Here is a 20054-nt window from a genome sequence, read left to right as displayed (position 1 = left end):
AGTTATAGGTTTTGAAATAGATACTATGAAAGGTGTTTTACATTCTATGATTCTTGTGCTCACTTCAGTAGCACATAGTACTAAAACCGGAATGATACAGATAAGATTAGCAAGGTCCTCAAGGATGACATTCTTATCCTCAGCTGAGAATCTCATTTCTTCTTTCCTTTTTACTAACCACTGTCAATCCTGTTCCCATGTCATATTATGGCTACCACAATCACTCAGCCTCTTCTCCACTTCCCTTAACCCTCCTCCCCCTCAGGACAGTTTAACTACTTTCACCTACTAAATCATCATTTTATGCTTGTCACTTCATGTCCAGTTTTTAGGACTGTCATGTTCCTAATTGAAGATGAAAGGAAAAGTACAGTTTTGAAGTTGAAAGTTCTCCAAAATATGAACTTGACCTGCTGAGTGTTTTAGTTTCCTGATTCCAAATAAGATTCCTTCATTCCAGTGTAGTCTATTAGTCATCTTGTGTTTCTAATGCTCACTTCCTTTCTTAGCATATTTTAATTCCATATTCCGTAAACATATTTCTTTATTTTTAAAGACCTGCTTATTTGAAAGGCAGACTAACAGAGAATGAGTGAGGTTTTGTACCCACTGGTTGATTCCCTAAATGCCTGCAATAGCCAGGGATAGGTCAAGCTGAAGCCAGGAGTAAGGAACTCCAGCCAGGATTCCCAGGGACTTAACTATCTGCAGTCTGCTGCCTCCGAGATAAATCAGAAAACAGCTAGATTGGTAGACGAACTGCAACTGGCACCAGGCACTCTGAAATGGGATGTTGGCAATCCAAGTGGCTGCTTAACTCACTGAGCCACAATGCTTACATGCTAACTCTCATTTTAGTGATGGGTTATTTAGGCAGATCACATCAGACCACATGTTCTTCAGCTGCCACCTGTCCCAGTCTATCAACTCACTCTGCCTGCTCCTTTGTTTTATATCACAAAGCTCAATTCAGCTTCTAGTCTAAGCAAAACCGTGCTTGATAATGCTTAGTGTTTGTGTCACTTATTTGATATTTATTTACTGCCTCTGTACAGGAGTTATGTCTTAACTTCCTCACCAGACAAACAAGTTTCTTGAGGAAAGGCACTGTTTTAAAGCTCTCTGCGTTCCCTATAGGAGCTAATATAGGATTAAAATAGGGAGACTGGAAAGAAGAGGCCTAGCATTGAGAACAATTTTACATAATCCGTGCCCACTTACTTAAATACATCTAATCTGGGTACACCTACCTGTAAAACACAAATAAAATAAGGATTGTTCCTCTATTCATCAAACCTATGACTCATTTACTTCTTCAAAATCCAAGGATAAAAACAAATTTTCTTTTACACTGCTACTCTGGTAGGAAAATTCAACTCCAAAGTTATCATCATAGCTCTTACTATCAGATTGATCAGCTTATTATCTATTTAGTTACTACCGTTTAGGTGAGGAAAAAAAACATGTTTTTTAGGAGTCACTCTTTATGTAACTGACTTTTCATTTGTAGTACTATATTCTATGCTTGCTATATCCTAGAATTTTCTTCAACTTTTTTCTGTCTATACTGCTGTGATAGCTTCACTTTTTCTTGGCTCTCATGATGCCTCTTTTTTTTCTTTTTGTTTTTAAAGATTTACTGTATTTATTTAAAGACAGAGTTAAGGGTCAAGGGAGGAAGGAACAGACTTGGAGGGGGGTAGGGAAGAGGACTTCATTCCCCAAATGGCCACAATGGCTGGCTGGGGCTGGGCAAGACTGAAGCCAAGAGCCAGGAACCAAGAACCTCATTCAAGCCTCCCACACAGATGCAGGAGTCCAAACACTTGGGCCATCTTCTGCTGCTTTTCCAGGTACATTGGCAGAAAACTGAGCTGGAGCTCAAACCTGTGCCCATATAGGATTCCAGCACTGCAGGCAGCAGCTTAAATCCCTTACACTACAACTCTTCTTTCTTGGACTCCTTTTTCATTTTGTTAAAGCAGGCTCTCTATTAATTTTATTTCAGAAAGGACAGCATAGAGATAAACCTGCATGTGTAAAACTTATTTCACTTTGCTCTCATGTTTGATGATGTAATTCAAAATAATTTTACGTCATATATTCAATGTTCCTGGGGGGAGCACCTGGTCTGGCAGTTAAGAGCACCTGAGTCCTGAGTTCTAGACTGGCTCCAGGTCCTGATTCTTGCTGCCAGCTATTGTGGTTTTTGGGAGGTAATCACAGTGTATTAAGTAATTGAGTTCCTCTCACCTGTGTGGGAGATCAAGATTGAATTCCTGGCTCTTGGTTGGCCTGGCCGTTTCAGCCACTGCAGGCAAAATAATAAATTACAATTCCAATATTTGTGGTGAGAACTACCCTGCTGATCTAGATCTTACTCCCCTGAATATAACACAATTTCTCACTGGAAGTTTTAGTGTTTTCTCATTATATTCAGAATTTTGATTTTCTACCAATATATATCTATATTAATTCATCATGCATAGCACTATGCCATCTCCATCTGAAGCTGTGTAGCTTTCTTTAGTTTTGGAAGTTTTTCTTCATTTTTTATTACTATTATTTTCCCTTCTCTGTTTTCTCTGGTCCTTCTGATTACAAATAGAGACACCTAATTGAGGTGCAATGAAAACTAACATCACAATGGTTTGGAACTTTTTCCTTCTAGTAATAATTATCTTTTATATTTCTTTTCCTTTTTCCAAGCCTGTCACAGAAGTTTACAACAGAAACTGTGACCCCAGTTTCTGCTCAGCTTCTCACTTTGATGCCATCACGAAAGCCCAATTCTCTGTGTGTATTCATATACACATATTTGAGGTGAAGATGAGAGATGCAAGTACAAATGGTCCACAAGTTAGCATCACTTGACTTGTAATTCCTTCACTCTAGAGGGTGTGAAAGCCATACACACTGAGTAGAAAACTCATTTGAATTTCAAGTTTTCTGGCCTAGCAACATCTAGTATAATACCTCCCATGTTGCAGGGTGGCAGCAGGAACCACAGCTCCAGCAACCATAAGGGAAAACAATGACCCTACTACAGTACACCATGCTGCTACCATGATGTTTAGTAGGCTAGGAATAGTAAATGCATTTCTAATGTATGCTTATTTTCAAATTACAACAGGTTTATCAGTATATAAGAGCATCTTCAGTCAAGGGACATCTGTAACTATAGTCTGTGTTCTGCACAACAGCATGGGCATCAACCTGAACACTGCATACCAAACTGAGGGTATGTCCAGGGGCCCACCCTGCTAATTGTTAGTTCAGAGAGAGGCAGATTTTCTTTGTTCTTACAAGCTGACATGGCCATTGGTGAGAGATGGGTCCAGTTTTCTCATGTTCTTAAAATATGATTCTCAAAGTGTAGTGCTCAGGTCAGCAACATCAGCACTGGTTGGAAACATTAGAGAAATGCAACTTCTTGGCTTCTCCGCTGGAGACTCTGTGCTATGTAATAAGCTCTCCAGAGGAACTTAATTTATGCCAAAGTTTGAGAATCACTGCCAGACTATACTTAAGAAAACTTTCCTAGTTATTTCCCCCTTCAGTATGTCTGGAGCACGGGGGTTCTAGGACTTCCCACCAGAGCCCTTTCCTGTATGTGGACAGTTCTGTGGCTTTCTCCACTTTATCATATTTATTACTCACTTATTCACATCCTCGAAAATGAGTCAACAGAGGCACAAGTTATGTCTCTTCATAGGATAGTGGTATATATATAGCCCATACTGCTGTGCTGGATCCTGTTCCAGGTCCACGGATCCAAAGTGGCTTCCTGCCACTGCACCTGGGAAGGCAACAGACAACGGCCCAGACATTGGGTCCTTGCCACCCACATGAGGAGCTCCAGACCAAGCTCCAGGTTCCTGGATTTGGCCTGGCCCCAAACTGTTTGTTGTGGATATTTGGGGCATAAACTGAGGAATGGAAGATGTCTCTGTCCCACCCTCTGACACTCTCTTTCAAACAAACAATTTTTTAAAAAATATTCAACAGCTCTACTTCCCTTCTTAGTTTTTTTCATTCATTAATCTAAATACTGCTGAATTTCATACATGTGTCTTACAGATTCTTTTCTGTTGTGTGAACCAGAAAACAATTTATGTAAGAAAAAGTCATACTAAACATTTTTAATATTGCTGAAATATAAAACTTTGTCATGAAAACAGGATAAGTCCTGATATTATAAAAACCATAACCTTAAATTTCATCTTTTTTAGCAATGATAACTTTCCAACTAATTTTACCAATTATTATTAACCTGTATATTAATAGAAAAATAAAGATTTGTGGATCATTTATTATAATTCTTTTTAACTTAATTTTAAAATCTATTCTCATTTTTATTTAAAATGGACCAAATGTATAGAAGAATCCTGGGTCAGTCCAGAATTTTTCCTTTTATTGGCGGGATATAAGTGTAAGACACCTGCTGCTGCCTTCCAGGATGCACATTAGCAGGAAACTGGAATCAGAAGCCAAGCTAAAACCCAAACACCACACATAGTCACTCTAGCATGAGACGTAAGGCAACTTAAGCCTCTGTAGGAAATGCTCAGCCTGATCATTCTTTGCTTTTACTTTAAAATAAAGAACTTCAGGTGCAGTCTTGAGCATACCAGTTGACATGACTCTTGGGCTACTCATATCCTCTGCTGGAGTGACTTGGTTTGAGTCCCAGATCAGCTTTTGATTCCAGCTTCCTAGTATGATGAGTGCCAGCAGAAAATGGTTTAAAAACTTTGGTCCCTGATACTCCTATGTGAGATCCAGATGGAGTTCGGACTCCTAGCTTCTGCCTGGCAAAGCCATGGCTACCATGGGCATTTGGGGACTGAGCTGGGATACGGAGTATCCTTTGTTCTTTCTTTCTGCCTTTCAAATAGATAAATAACAAAACAGAAGAACTTTTATTTAACTGCATGAATGTAGAAGGTAAAATATTTACACTGGAGGCAGGCATTTAGCACAGCAGTTAAGATGCCACATAATGTCTTGAGTTTGAGTCTAGGCTATGCTTTCAGTTGCAGTTTCCTAGGAGACAGTAGTTGACAGCTCAAGTAATTAGATCTTGGTTCCCATCTTCAGCCTGGCCTAGCACACTTGTTCTGGGCATTTGAGAGTAGACCATGGGATGGCTCACACACTCTCTCTTTCTCTCTCTTCTCCACACCCCCTTGTTTTTCTCCTCTTTAAGTAAAATAAAAAACAATTTTCAAAATTCATACTACAGCAAAATTTAGATTTACTAAAAAGGGTTTACTGAAGTGAAGCAATGAATTTAGGTAAAAATAAATACTACTGAAGACTCAGCCCTAAAATATGTCATTGGGTTCACTTGTCACATATATAATTTTTGTTGATTGCTACCATGACTAGTTTCAAATTATGAGAGCAAAAATTACTATACTTGACCTTGTGGTCTCCTAAGACTTTTTTCAGATGAAAAAAAATTAACACAGACATAATTCAAAATCATCTTACCTCCTGACTGAAAAGTGGGGAAAAAGGGATATGTGCTTTAAAAAAACAAAGGACATATTTAAATAGTTTCTCTATGAAAGATTATGGAGTTGTTTTGAGGGAAGCTAGTACAAAGGTTAGGGACATCATCTTTACATTATCATGTGAATCTTTATCAGTCTCTAATTGCCCCCGACCCCAGCATGGTTAGTCTTCATTGGAACTCCGACTGAGAAAAGTTAATCTTCAAAACACCATATTTAAACACAAGTATTCATTTAAAAGAGATAGCGGCCTAAAAGTATGTATTACTGGGGCCAATATTGTGGTACAGTGAGTTAAGCTTCTGTTCGTGAAACAAGCATCCCATAACAGAGTGCTGGTTTGGGTTCTGGCTGTTCTTCTGCTCCAGCTTCCTCATAATGACCCTTGGAACGCAGTACAAGAAGACTTAAGTATGTTGATCCATGCACTCATGTGGGTGATCAGGATGGAATTACTGGTTCCCAGCTTTGACCTGGCCCAGCCCCGCTTTCATAGCCATTTGGAAGATTCCACTCACTCCCTCTCCTTATCCCTCCCCCTCTCTCAGTGCCTTTCAAATTAACAAATAAATAAATCTTTTTAAAAGTACATAGTGCTGATGGGGAAAGGTACCATGTCTTAACTGGGTAATCCTCTAACTGCAAGTGCCAACATCCCAAATGGGCACTGGTTTCGTATCCCTGTTGCTCCACTTCCCTTTCGCTCCCAGCTTGTGGCCTGAGAAAGCACTGAAGGATAGCCCAAAGCCTTAGGACCCTACACCCACATGGGAGACCAAAAAGAGGCTCCTAACTCCTAGCTTTGGATCAGCTCAGCTCTGGTGATTGCATCCATTTGGGGACTGAACCAGCAGAAAGATCTTTCTCTCTGTCTCTCCTTTCCTTTCCAATAAAAATAAATAAATCTTTAAAAAAAATATATATAGTATTGAAAGTTTCCACTATTTCTATTTAGAGATAATATAAATGGTTATATATTCAAGAACAAACAAAGGGTCCAGTATTGGATTAGGGAATCCTATGTTTATAAAGTGGCTTAGTAAGACAAGCCATCTCATTTCTCTACTTTTCATATTTCAATGCTTAAAAAGAAAAATAATCCAAATGACAAAACATTACTTAATATGCAAATTGAAAAGCTTTTAGACAAAATTATCTTGAAGTATGAAAAATATGATTAAACTGGCTAGATAGAAGTGCTATTGGAAATGAATTCAAAAGACAGTTTTCAGTTAGTCTTTGAAGAATTTTTAGAGTACAAGCAAAATCTTAAGAGAGATTCTCTTATATTTTAATGAAAGTAAGAAGAACTGAAATAATAATAGCAAGAATAATAAAATAATTGCAAGAATAATTTTTTAAAGTTTTTTTAAGGGTAAGAAATAACACGTTTCCTAGTCTACATTTCCTTGTCATGTTCTAAATCTAGCACTTACAGGAAGACACCAAAAATACTTTTGACATTTAGTCATTTCTGACAAAAGTAGAGAGCATAAAGAACCAATAAGTAAATTAATGAAACCACACATGCAAAGACCACAAACATACAAGCCAAAGATCTGGGTTGTGACAGTTTAGAATTTTTAAAACAGGTCAAAATTGTTAGAGAGAAATGCTGAAAAAAGTTATTCTATTTTTTTTTAATTAAGAGTATGCGGATTTAGACAATTCAGACAACTACAGTAATTCTGTTTTTACTAAACAACCTCTAACTCTGATGCAGAAAGTCAGAAGCTCATCAGGACATACATGTCCTAAAATATTTTTCCTCATTGTTTCTTGCATATCCAAAGTTCCACAGTCGTTTCAGTTGACGTGACTACAAGTTTACAAGAAAATTCCAGGATTATTTTCAAGTCATTGTCTAAGTCACGACCCTGCCCATGTGCTTCCACTCCTGCAGATTGAGGACAGAAGATAATTTCTGGCTATTCTCCTCCAGTTGCTGTCTCCCTTCTTGTTTGTACTTGCAGAATGAACCAACACTGCCCCTCAGGGAAATCACTGACATGAATCATAGCTAAAGCAATATAACAACTTCCAGCTGCCGTGAAACAGCCAGCAGTGGCCACACTTAACATTGCAGTGCGGGGCCGCCCTTCCCCTCTGAAACCTTTCTACTTGGGGAAAGCGGGAAGAGTAGGACATTGGGGAGCAGGAGAAAAGTTCTCCACACATGTCCAACAAAAGTTTCACTGAAGTCACCGTCCAGCTGAGGAAAGGCAAGGAAGTGAAGAACTCATGTTTCTAACTCTCACAGATGTTCATTTATTCCAACAACTTTGAGAGGCAAGTGCTCTTATCCTCGTCGTGGACACAAGGAAACCTGAGATCAGAGCCATGACTTGCTCAGAACCATACTGAAGCAAGTTACAGGCCACCTCCCAACCTCAGGTTTCTTATCTACAAAATAAGGAGAGCAATGTTTACCCCTCCCAGGGTCTGTGAAGATTAAATGAGATCTGGTCATGCAAAGTGCAGGCTCCTTTGGCCGCAGCAAAGTAACCCTCACAAAGAGAAAGACACAAACAGATAAAACAAAGAAACTAGTTGTGGCAATGCACATATCAAACACAGAGAGGCCAGGCAAAAGTTAAGAGTACAGTTTCTGTAACCAGAAAGCCTGAGTTAAAAATTCTGGCTCTGTCGCCAGCTATCTCTGTAAAGAAAGGAAGGCTTCTAAATTTCCCTGTGCCTGTTTTTCCACCTGTGAAATGGTAGTAATGATATTTATTTCACAGAGTTGGAAGTAGTATAAAAATCAATCCATTTTTTAAATGTATGTGTGTATTTATTTAAAAGTTGCTTTTGAAACTGATTAGCTGGGGCTCAGTGCAGTAACCTAATGCCCGAATCGTTGTCTTGCAATCACTGGGATCTCATATGGACATTGATTTGTGTCCCAGTTACTCCATTTCCCATCCAGCTCCCTGCTTGCAGCCTAGGAAAGCAGCAGAGGACAGCCCAAAGCCTTGGAATCCTGAGACCATGTGGGAGACCCAGAAACTCTTGGCTCCTGGCTTTGAATGGACTCAGTTCAGGCTGCTGCGGCCACTTGCGAGTGACCCAGTAGATGGAAGATCTTCCTCTCTGCATCTCCTTCTCTCTCTGTAACACATTTCATTGCATCAGAACCTTCCTAACAGTACTTACCATTATAAGTGAGGACCATTTTGGTTCTAGTCTGTGCGACAACTGGGAAAAATTCCAAAGAAGTAAATAAAAATCAATCTCCTTTCCAACTACTTCTTCCTACACCAAGTTTCTTTGAGTTGTTAGTTTAAAAAATAGAAAAAAAGAGAGAGAGAGATTTATTTACCCATTTGAAAGGAATAGTGAGAGAGAGACACAGGGAGAACCTCTATCTCCTGGTTCACTCCCCAGATGCCTACAATAGAAAGGTCTGGGTCAGGAGCCAGGAATTTCATCTGGGTATTCCACATGGATGGCAAGGACACTTCTGTTGCCTTCCCAGGAAAACTACCATGAGGTAGATCAGAAGTCGAACAGCCACGACTCAAACCAGGGCTTTGATATTGATGCTAGTATTGCAAGCAGCAGTTTAATTCATGTCATAAAAACAACCATGGGTTTTCTCTTTAACATCTATGAATTTCTTAATTGATCTGAACCAACTAATGAAGAAAATGGTAATGTACAAAATATAGATGGTGTGTTGAAGATGACATGAATGAATAAGTCATGATTATTCCTTTATAGGGAACACCAGTCAATAACTCTTATGTGTCTCAGAATGTTTTAAAGACTAAAAGAAGGGATGTATGTATAGAAACAATAGACTTAGGGATGAAGCTCATTACTAGAACAAAGGTTTAGATGTAGAAAAAACTCCTGTTTAATACTATAACAGAATTGGTAACAAGAACTCAGACCTACATTTACATTTAATACGGGAGAAGGCTTGTACTGAATCAATTATCTTCTTTTCTTTGGATTCTGTGCTCCCTGCTGCTTTAAAGTAACACATAGCAGTCTTTTTAATGCCTCATTTAGCCTTCAAAAATGAATGAGTATGGGTTATTTTTATTAAATTGAGCTTATTTCTGGAATCTGGAATTATTTTAAGGAATCATCTATTTATGTTTCAGTAGAAAATTATTTACATGAATTAGATAATATCCTTTTCTGTATATCTATTTATATTTTTGAATTCTCCTTTAGAATCCAGAGCTTACCATTTATATTTCTTCTTCTTGTACTGTTCCACAGGCCTGATTACTATTATAGTAATAATAAAAGCAGAATGACTAACTTAACAGAAACAATGTGGGATAGTGACAGAGCATTTTACTGAAAACCAACAAATAATTTGGAACTAAATTAATAATGTAGTCAAATGTCAAATAAGTGACCTCAGACAAATTACTTATCCTTCCTGAATTGATTCATAGCTTTGTAAAATGAAAACAGAATTATCAACTTCATAGAGTTGTCATGGGAATTACATCAGAGAAATTCTTTTCATGCACAGCATACTACAGTTTGTCAATAAATGTTAACATCTCCGCTTTTTAAATTAAATTTTATTTATTTGTAAGGTAAAGTTACAGAGAGAAAGAGAGAGACAGAGACAAAGAGGTCTTTGATCTTCTGCTTCATTTCACAAATCCCTGCAAGAGCCAGAGCTGGGTCAGGATGGAGCAAAGAGCCCAGACACTTGGACCATTTTCTGCTGCTCACCCAGACACATCAGCAGGGAGCTACTGGAAACAGAACAGCCAGCACTTGAACCAGCACTTATATGGGATGCTGGAATGTCCACTGTATCACAATGCTGGACCTTAGTTCCGCCCTTCTATCCATCACTAATTAGCTCCTAGTTAGGACACAGATATTTTCTTTCCTTGCATGCAAACTGGAGTCATTCCTTCATTATTAACCCTACAGCTAAGGAACCTACAAGGAATGTCATTTTAAAGTTCTACACAATTATATTCATATAGAATCAGTCTTCCAGAATCTTGTTAAACAGTGGTCCACAGACTGTCAACTCAGAAACACCTTGGAGTTTGTTCAAAATACTGACTCTTGAGCCCCACCCTAGATTCACTTGATAAGAATCTGTATTTTCCTAAGCTCCCCAGGTGATTCCTGCGGACATTAAAGTTTGAAAAGCACTACCAAAAATGACTGTCAGCTTAGAAGAAAAGAATTTTGTCAATCTAGTTGTTCCAGAAACCTAAAAGGACAAAGGTCATGCAGAATAATGCATATTTGTTTAGAAGAGCAAATGAGAGGCAACAGGTGCTATGAACTGGCCGAAACTGAAACATCAAGAAATAACAACTGACAGGAAAAGAGATTGAAAGGGCAGGGGAAATAAAACACTAGGCAAACAGGAGAGTATTCTCCAGAGGCAAGTGAGGAGTCCAACTCAAAAACAATAGACTAATGTGTACTTCAAAAGCACTTTATTTTTTCTCTGTTGAAGAAAAAGTGATGAACTTCTCTATTTCAAGATTTCCCTCCAAAAAGTAGTTGTGTTTAAAAAGTTAGTGCATAAAATTATCCGGTAAATTCACTTTTGTACAGTATCTCAAAGACCAACATAATTAGTTTTTTAATTTTTTAAAGATTTATTTACTTTAAAAGTAGAGCTACAGCTAGAGAAAGGCAGAATGAAAGAGACCTTGTATCTGCTGGTTCACTCCTCAAATGGTTGTTATGGACCAGGGCGGGGAGAGGCAAAAGCCATGAGCCTGGAATGCCACCCATGTTTTGTGTGTCAAGTGTGGCTTTTAAACACAAAATGTACGTTTTCATTACAGCCACATGGCTGTTATGAATAGCATCATGCTGCTTCTCTGACCTTATCCTGATTTTTAAAAAGCATCAAATGTGGCTTAATTATTACTTTAAAAGTCATTTTAATTATTGTCTTACAATTCATTTGCTTCCTATGAAATAGCTCTCAGTAAAATGTAGCTTTTCTTTCTAAAACAATGTCTAACAGTAAATCCTAAAACCTTTGTGCAGAGTGCACCAGAGGTTAATGATCCGCCATGCAAACACTCAGCAGATATCCTTTCTGGTTTTTTTAGAGCCACAGGCTTTTCTCCCTTTTGTGTTCACTTCCTGTCAAGTCTGACATTTTGAAAGAATACCAAAGAAGCTTTAAAAAGTGTGTTTATAAGTTTGTCAGTGAGTGAGGACTTTAAAAATATGGAATATTCATTACAACTAGATTGATGAGCCCTTCATTTACACATATGGAAAAACAATTTGAAAGGCATGCTTTCAATCTTTTCCTGTGTATTAATACTTTTATCAAAACTTATAAAATTGTAATGAAGAAACTTGCTAATCTTTGGTGACCACAGAAAAATAGCATGAGAGAATCCAATCTAAGTATTCAGCTACTTTTTACAACATTTAAAGGGGACAGCTTTCTTGTGACTTGTTAAAATTTAACACAATTAAAAAATTAGTTAACTTGGGGAGTGAACCATCAGACAAAAGACCTTCCTCTGTGTTTCTCCTCCTCTCTGTATATCTGCCTTTCCAATAAAAATAAATAAATCTTTAAAAAGAAAAAAAATTAGTTAAAAAATAGTATTTCTGTGTTCTTATACAGTAAGTCCCCCTCCAAAACAGAATTACCCAAAAGACAAGATGCATTTGACACAGGAAAAGAAAAATTTAAAAAATACTAAAACTAAACTAAAACTAAAACATATATTTAATATCTATAAATGCTTTACCATCATTAAGCCTTTGATTTAATGACCTAGATGGAGTTCCGGGCTCCTGGATTTAGTCTGGTTTCAGCCTAGCTTTTGCAGGCATTTGGGGAGTGAAACACTTAAAATATCTTTGTCTCTGTTTTTAAAATTTAAAAATGAAAATAAATGAACTGATTAAAAACCCAATAGATGGGATTTTAGCAGAGTACATACTTCAGAAATAAAAAAAATTAGGAGACAGCACTATGATGCATCAAGTAACGCTGCTTCCTGCAATGCCAGCATCCCCTATGAGCCCTGGTTAGAGTCCTGGCTGCTCCACTTCCTATCTAGCTCCCTGTTAAAACACCTAGGAAAGCAACAGAGGATAGCCCCAAGTCCCTGTGCCCATCACCTATGTGAGAGACAGGAAGAAGCTCCTGGTTTCTCTGTAACTCAGATAAATTAAGTAAGTTTTTTTTTTCTAAAAATTAACTTGAAGTTGTATAAAAATTATCCAAAATTAACAATAACATCTGGGTTAAAAAAAGAGCAAAATGTCAGTTCACTACAGGACAACCACAAGCAATTTCATGTGACGCCTCACAAAGAGGTGAAACTTTCAGAGCCAAGCATGAAACGAAGAGGGTCAGGCTGCCATTTGCAATACTGGCATCCCATAATGGAGTCTCAGGTCTATTGTGGCTACTCTGCTTCCAATTTTGTTCCCTGCTAATACATCTGAGAACGCAACAAAGATGGTCCAGGTACTTGGCCTCTGCTAGTGACATGGAAGATTTATATAGAATTCCAGGCTCCTAATTTTAACCTGGCTCAGCACTGGCTGTTGTGGCCATTTTGGAAATGAATCTTACAATAGAATATGTCTCTGTCTGTCTTTCCCTCTCTATATGCATGTCAGTCTGCTTTTCAAATAAATGGAAAAATTTTAATCTTCTAAAAAAAAAGACCAAAATTAACAAATAGATGAAATCTCTAGGACCACATATCTAAGTATTATCTATTGCGAAAGAAACATTAAAAAAATAAATAAACCAAGACCCATCATAACCAAACTACTTATAATTAATGACAGAGAGAATCTGAAAAGCACTCAGAAAAATAATCCCATTATACACAGAGAAGCAAACACAAGGCAGATTTCATCAGAAATATCATGCTGAAGAGGGAGTATAGCAACATTTCAGGAAAATGAAAAACAAATTATCAACCATTTAATACTAGCAAAAATATCTTATAAAGGGAGGGAAACAGAGCGGGTGTTCTGTTCAGTGGTTAAGATACTGATTGAAACACCTGCATCCTATTCCAGAGCTCTAGCTCCAGATCCCAACTCCAGCTTCCTGCTCATGCAGACACTGGAAAACAGTGGTGACAGCTCAAGTCACTGAGTCTCAGCCACCCAGGACTGAACTCCCAGTTTCCTGCTTCAGCCTAAACCTGCCCTGGTCATTGCAGGTATCTAAGAAGTGAGCCACTGGATGAGTATTCTCTTTCTCTCTCTGTCTGCATGTCTTTCTATGTCAATATATATATATATAAATATATGTATCCTTTCTATGCATACATATATACACACATACATATAAACACAAAGTAAATTTTTTTCCAGCCATTCAAAAGCCAAAAGAATTCATTAGACTTATAACAAAACAAAAAAAAGGTTCTCTAAAAAATGTCCTGTAGAAAGAAAGAAAACAATTCCAGAGGGAGGTCTGGATCTATACATAAAATGAAGGGTTCTGGAAAATTAAAATATGAACATATAAAAATGCTTTAAAAATGCTTTTCTATAAAACATAACTGATGGTTTAATGCAAAAGTGGTATCAATTTTCTTATGAATTTTACATCTTATGCTTCACTTAGATGTGAGACAGCAGCACAATGATTGGGAAAGAAAAAATGAAAGTACACTGTTCTAAGCCTCTTGCACTATATATAAAGTGGTATAATAATACTGAAAGGTAAACTGGCATGCATATTATAAATCAAGTAACCAATTACAAAGTAGTACCGAAAGGAAGTATTGCAAAGAAACCTAAAAAAGTAAAATGGAATGAAAAGCAATATAAAAAAGAAGTTGGAAAAAGAATAAAAGCGGGAACCAACAAGGGATGGAACATATAGAAAACAAATAGCATGATGGAGAATTTAAACTGAACCGCTCCAATAATCACATTAAATTTAAGTTTTATATTGGGCCTGGAGTGGTAGCCTACCAGCTAAAGTCTTCACCTTGTATGTGCCAGGATTCCATATGGGTTCCAGTTCTAATCCCAGCATTCCTACTTCCCATCCAGCTCCCTGCTTGTGGCCTGGGAAAGCAGTCGAGGATGACCCAAAGCTTTAGGACCCTGCGCCCACATGGGAGACCTGGAAGAAGCTCCTGGCTCCTGATTTCAGATCGGCTCAGCAACAGCCATTGCAGTCACCTGGGAAGTGAATCAGCAGACACATCTTCCTCTCTGTCTCTCCTCTTCTCTATATTATCTGACTTTCCAATAAAAATAAATAAATCTTTAAAAAAAATGTGAGCTTTATAATCCATTGGTTACAGATAGAGATTGTCAGATTAGATTAAAAAGAAAGCAAGAGTCAACTTTATGTGCCATTAACGCACTTTCAGTACATATAAATATACAAACAGATTTTAAAAATAAAGAATGAGGGAAATATCAAAACACTAATGAAAGTAGTAATGGTTTTAATATCAGGCAAAATCGTTTGCAGAACAAATGCAGCCAGAGATTTAAAAGCATTGTTTCATAATGATGAATCGGGTAAATTTGTTAACGTACCTTACAGCTCTAATTAGTTATGTTCCTAAATTCTGTATGTAAGACACTGGACTACGTACCATGAAAGATTAAAGAGGCGGGAGAGAGAGAAAAAGAGAGAGTGAGTGAGAATTTTGCTCCTTAGGACTTCTTCAGCCTTTCTGCTCAACCTAGTCTATCTCTGACCATTTTCCTTAAACACTGAAAATTTTAGCCTCTAGTTCACACCTCTCCTCGCAACCATATATTGTCGGTGACTTCATCTTGGTTCCCTAATTTACTCATTTTTAGTAGTGTTCATCTTCATTGCAATGCAGCCATGCACTTCCAAGATCACTTCTTAGAATACATTAAACAATCCAGCAATGTTCTGTCTTTGGAATATTTAAAGCACCTCACACTCTCACTACAAGCTCTTAGGCTCTTTCTCTGTTGCTCCTGTTGTACCTATTAAATTATATTAGAACTTTTTGTGCCTTTTAAAAAAAATTCCTAATTTATTTGAGAAATGAAATACTGGGGGATGGTGTGGGGGGATGTGCGGAGAGACTCGGTGGGATCCAGTCCAGGTCCCATGTGGGTGACCAGAACCCAATCATTTGAATCATCTGCTGCTTCCCAGGGTTTACATTAGCGAACAAGAATCCAAAGCTAGGAACTGAACCCATGTCCTAATGTGCCTTTTTCCTTTTTAAGATTTATTTATTTTTATTGGATAGTCAGATATACAGAGAGGAGGAGAGACAGAGAAGATCTTCCCTCCAATGATTCACTCCCCAAGTGACTGCAATGGCTGGAGCTGTGCTGATTCAAAGCCAGGAGCTCTTCAAGGTCTCCTACACAGGTGCAGGGTCCCAAGGTTTTGGGCCATCCTCAACTGCTTTCCCAGGCCACAAGCAGGGAGCTGGATGGGAAACGAGGCTGCCAGGATTAGAATCAGTGCGCATATGGGATCCCAGCACGTTCAAGGCAGGGACTTTAGCCACTGGGCCATGGCACTTGGCCCTCTAACCTGTGTGTTAACTACTAGGCTAAAAGTCCACTTTCTCCTGTTTCTTAAAACCTTTATAAATCCCCTATCTTCTTCACACAGCTGAAAACTCCAGGCCTTATATTGTAATCACTCCTTCATCAGCACCCTTAACTTCCTTGCTCCACGATTATTCTATCACTTCTGCTAGTCATACTTCACTAGCCTGGTCCAATTTTCAATTCAGCTGCCCATCTTTTCCAAGCTCACATCTTAGTACTAAGTAATGCTCGTAAAAATACCATCATACAGAGCTGTGGTGGTACTATAAATGCATGATTTATACCTTCAAAATTGTCTTTAATACTGCCAGCCAATCCTCTTACCTGTCCTTAGTCAAGCATTATTATCCTTCAAAGCAACACTTTCAATTTACATCCGTTCTCCTCAAACTTCTGACTATGCTATTTTGTACTCCTCCCCAGACCCGTACCCACCTCCAGAAAATTACCTCTAGTCTATTTTACTTTCTTGCAAAAGAAAATCCTTAGGGGAAATAATGCTGTAGGAAAATGGAAAGAATAAGAGCAGGTAAGGTAGGAGATGGATGCCATGGCAGGATTCTTGGGAAATTTTCATTTTAGGAAGAAGAGAGGTAGAGGCACGTGTGCACTAAGGTGCAGGAAAGTGCCAGATTTGGGGTTGAAGAAGCATCTTGGAAGTGGAACTCAAGCCTCAGACACCTGCTGACAGCACATGGTCGGAGATGAAACATCTATCCAAATTCTTCCAAAATTCCTGATTTATGAAATCATGAGCAAAGTAAGAGTTGTTTTAAGCCACCAGTTTGTTTCCCACCAACAGACAACATCTTATGGCTCTTTTCAATCAACATTTAATGCCTACCTTGCCTGTTAAAAAAACAAAAACAAAAAACAAAACAAAGCCTCTTCCCTCTACTTTACACAACTCAAGCTGTACCTCTGCTTCAGCTCTATCTCCATGCCCTTTTGTAGGCAAAATTATGTTGAAAAGCCATCAGTAATGCTTTATCTGTCATTCACAGCTCATCAGATCCCTACCGCCTAAACGCCTTTGCTACTGTCTTTCTTGTTAAAGCCTTTTAGTTCTTACTGGTTGCTTCTACTGTATCTAAAAAAGCAGGCACTCACCCATACTCTGTAATGCTCTCTTTTTATGACATCATTTCTGATATCTTTCTTATATCTCCAAGTTCTTCTATTTCAATCTTTTTTAGGAGTAGAAAACTCTTTCCAGGCCCTAAGTGCTGAAGTTCTTCAGGATTTTATGTTCAGCCACCTTCCTATCTCATACTAAAATCTTCTTTTGGATAAACATCCATTTTTTAGACTTCAGTAACTCAGTAAAAACAGGGATTAGCAGCTTTGAAACCAGACAGATCTGAGTTCAAGACACAGCTGTTACATTTAGTTTCTGTGGTGATAGAACAAGTTACTCACTTCTGTAAGCATTCATCTCCTCATCTAGGCTAATACTACCTCATGGCTTCCCAGTTTTTCTGCTGAACCCCTCTCCCTACTCTACTGTCCTTCCCAATTCTGCATCTAGCTCAGACTAAAAACTCTACAGGCTCATAGCTCCCTTCCAAACATGCCACAGTCTGTTTTTCCTGTCCAGTGATTTCTCTGCTTTTTGTATCCAGTATAGGTTGCACAGTGGCCTGTTTCACAGGAGGTCCGGTGGGGTAGTGTCCTATCATCAGCAGATGAACATGTTCCCCACAGAAGGTTTTTACCTGAAGAACTGGTGTAAGATCTGCATCAGCAGTTTCTCTAGCTGCAGTGGTGGAAATTATCTCAAGGTAGCAGATGTTAAGCTACCAGATTTTGGCTCCTGTCCTGGCCACTGTAGCCCTTTGAACCTGGAATTGCATCCAGGTCTTCCACATGGATGATAGGGGCCAAAGTATGTGGGCCATCCTCTGCTGCTTAAATGTACCACTATAGGGACAGCCTTATGGTATAGCAGGGAAGCTACCGAATGAGGTACTAGCATCCTATCTGGGTGCCAGTTCCTGTCCTGACGCTTCAATTCTAATCCAGCTCCCTGCTAATTATTGGGAAAAGAGGTGGAAGATGGGCCAAGTATTTGGGTCCCTGACATCTACTTGGGAGACATGATTGGAGATTCTGGCTCCTGGGTTCAGCCTCACACAGCCCTGGCCATTGGGGCCATCTTGGTGATGAACTAGAAGATGCAAGATTAATCTTTCTCTCTTGCTCCTTGCCTCCAGTCCTCCTCCCTTTGTCCCTCCCTCTCTCTCCTGCTAACTCTGATTTTCAAATAAGAAAATCTCTTTTAAAAGTTTTCATTATGTCTACTCTAAATCAATGAATAGAGCAGATGATCAATAAACATGCGCTAATGGAAACAGAATTAATTCTAAACAAAATAATAGTTACTTTCAGATGATACAATGATGTCTTGATTTTAATATCTCAGAGAATAGGATAAATAAGCTTCTAAAAACATTTTTTGGTATCTATTTATTATTTCTGCTTTTGCTTAATCTTTCGGGTTCAGAAGGTTTTCATCAAACCACTCACTTTCTTAATGAGAGGAAGCTGATCCTAACAGTAGTTACTAAGTTCAATAATAACAAAGTAATGCCTTCTCATGTGTTTCTCTATTCACCATGTCTACACAGCACTATAACACTGAGAGCTATCCTGACCATTGAATATTTCAAAAATCAAAAAAGGAAAACTAAGGCTATATATGCAGATTAGAAATCTAATGTATCAGAAGTCTTTAGTTTTTAATTAACGTTTCAACAAATTCGTACAATCAAGGTTGAGGATCCTTTATCTAAAATGCTTGCCAGAGGTATTTCAGATTTCTGAGTTTTTCAGATTTCAAATATTTTCATAGAATTTACTGGTTTTCCATAATTCAAAATCCTGAAATATTAATGGTTTGAAAATCTGAAACCTTGAGCACTATGTTGGCACTACGTTGACACAATTTCAAAGAAACCAAATATTAATCTGCAAACCTGAATATTCACAAACTATTCTCCAACTATCCAGATGTGGAACACAACAAAATTTTAAGTATTTTATCATTACTGCATATAAAGTACCACCTTTATTAAGACAGAAGCTTTATCAACAATGTGTATCAACAAAACATGACTTATGGCCCTGTAATACTTGAAGCAATACTTGCAATTTAACTAATTTAACTACCGTGCAGACTGTTATGTGATCTTCAGTAACAAGACAAAGGCAATTTTACTCAACTGAACAAGACAAATACTTTTTAATCATCTAAAAGAGTATAATCTTCAAATTTTTGTTGAAATTTAAAAAGGCACATTTTCAAATATTGGCACCCATATTTTAAACAATTTATCCAAATATTTTAAAAATTCTTCTTTCTTTTAAAATTAAAAAAATATATATATCTTTATATGGCTAGTGTATTATTTTAGGTGGTTTGGGAAGCTCAAATAAAACCCCACTCTAATATTCCACCAGATAGTTTATATGGCTAGTGTATTATTTTAGGTGGTTTGGGAAGCTCAAATAAAACCCCACTCTAATATTCCACCAGATAGTTTGTGCTACACAACATTACTTTTTGGTCTAGATATAAATGCTAAGAAGCACCTTGTAACAATAGTTAGCTATATAAAAAGTAACGACTTTTAATTATTTTAGCTAGTTACTTACCGAGAGCCATGCAAGGGATTCCATGATTCGATGCTCACATCGTTCCAAGTGTTTTATCATTTCTCTTGTCAAGTTGGCTTCTGCTTTGATAAAACTTTCAATCACTTTGTAAAAATCAAAAGGCTTTAAATTAAGTACACTCAGAATCCATGGGAAGGACAAATTTGTTCCAGAATCAAGATTCTGAGATGTACTTCCTAAAAACAAAAGAAAAAAAAAGTACAGATATGAAGTGTTAAGACTTCAACTTAGTTTTTTATCCAAATGGTCTTATCCAATAAGAATTAAAACACAATAGAACAGCTAAGCAATTTTTACTTAGAGCGTTTTTTTCTCAAAATATTTGCTTATTTATTTGTTCAAAAG

At 37.8% G+C, this 20054-nt stretch overlaps 1 protein-coding gene and 1 non-coding gene across 3 annotated transcripts in view; one reads left to right on the top strand and one right to left on the bottom strand.

Moving 5' to 3' along the window:
• Window positions 1–20054, bottom strand: part of RB1 (RB transcriptional corepressor 1) — a 125946-nt gene that overhangs the window by 45584 nt on the left and 60308 nt on the right. For both annotated transcript variants that reach the window (XM_040991413.1, XM_040991414.1), the window contains one exon: window positions 19689–19885. In XM_040991413.1, the coding sequence (XP_040847347.1) occupies window positions 19689–19885 (197 nt within the window). The remainder of the gene's footprint in view (window positions 1–19688; window positions 19886–20054) is intronic.
• Window positions 56–160, top strand: LOC121163835. Its single transcript, XR_005884982.1, has one exon. It is a non-coding gene; the product is annotated as a U6 spliceosomal RNA (small nuclear RNA).

This window comes from Ochotona curzoniae, unplaced genomic scaffold (genome assembly GCF_017591425.1).
Source record: "Ochotona curzoniae isolate NIBS_2020 unplaced genomic scaffold, NIBS_Ocur_1.0 contig_64, whole genome shotgun sequence".
In the NCBI taxonomy this organism is placed as follows: Eukaryota; Metazoa; Chordata; class Mammalia; order Lagomorpha; family Ochotonidae; genus Ochotona; species Ochotona curzoniae.
Note: the sequence above shows the minus strand (reverse complement) of the source record. Positions and strands in the feature narration are given on the sequence as shown.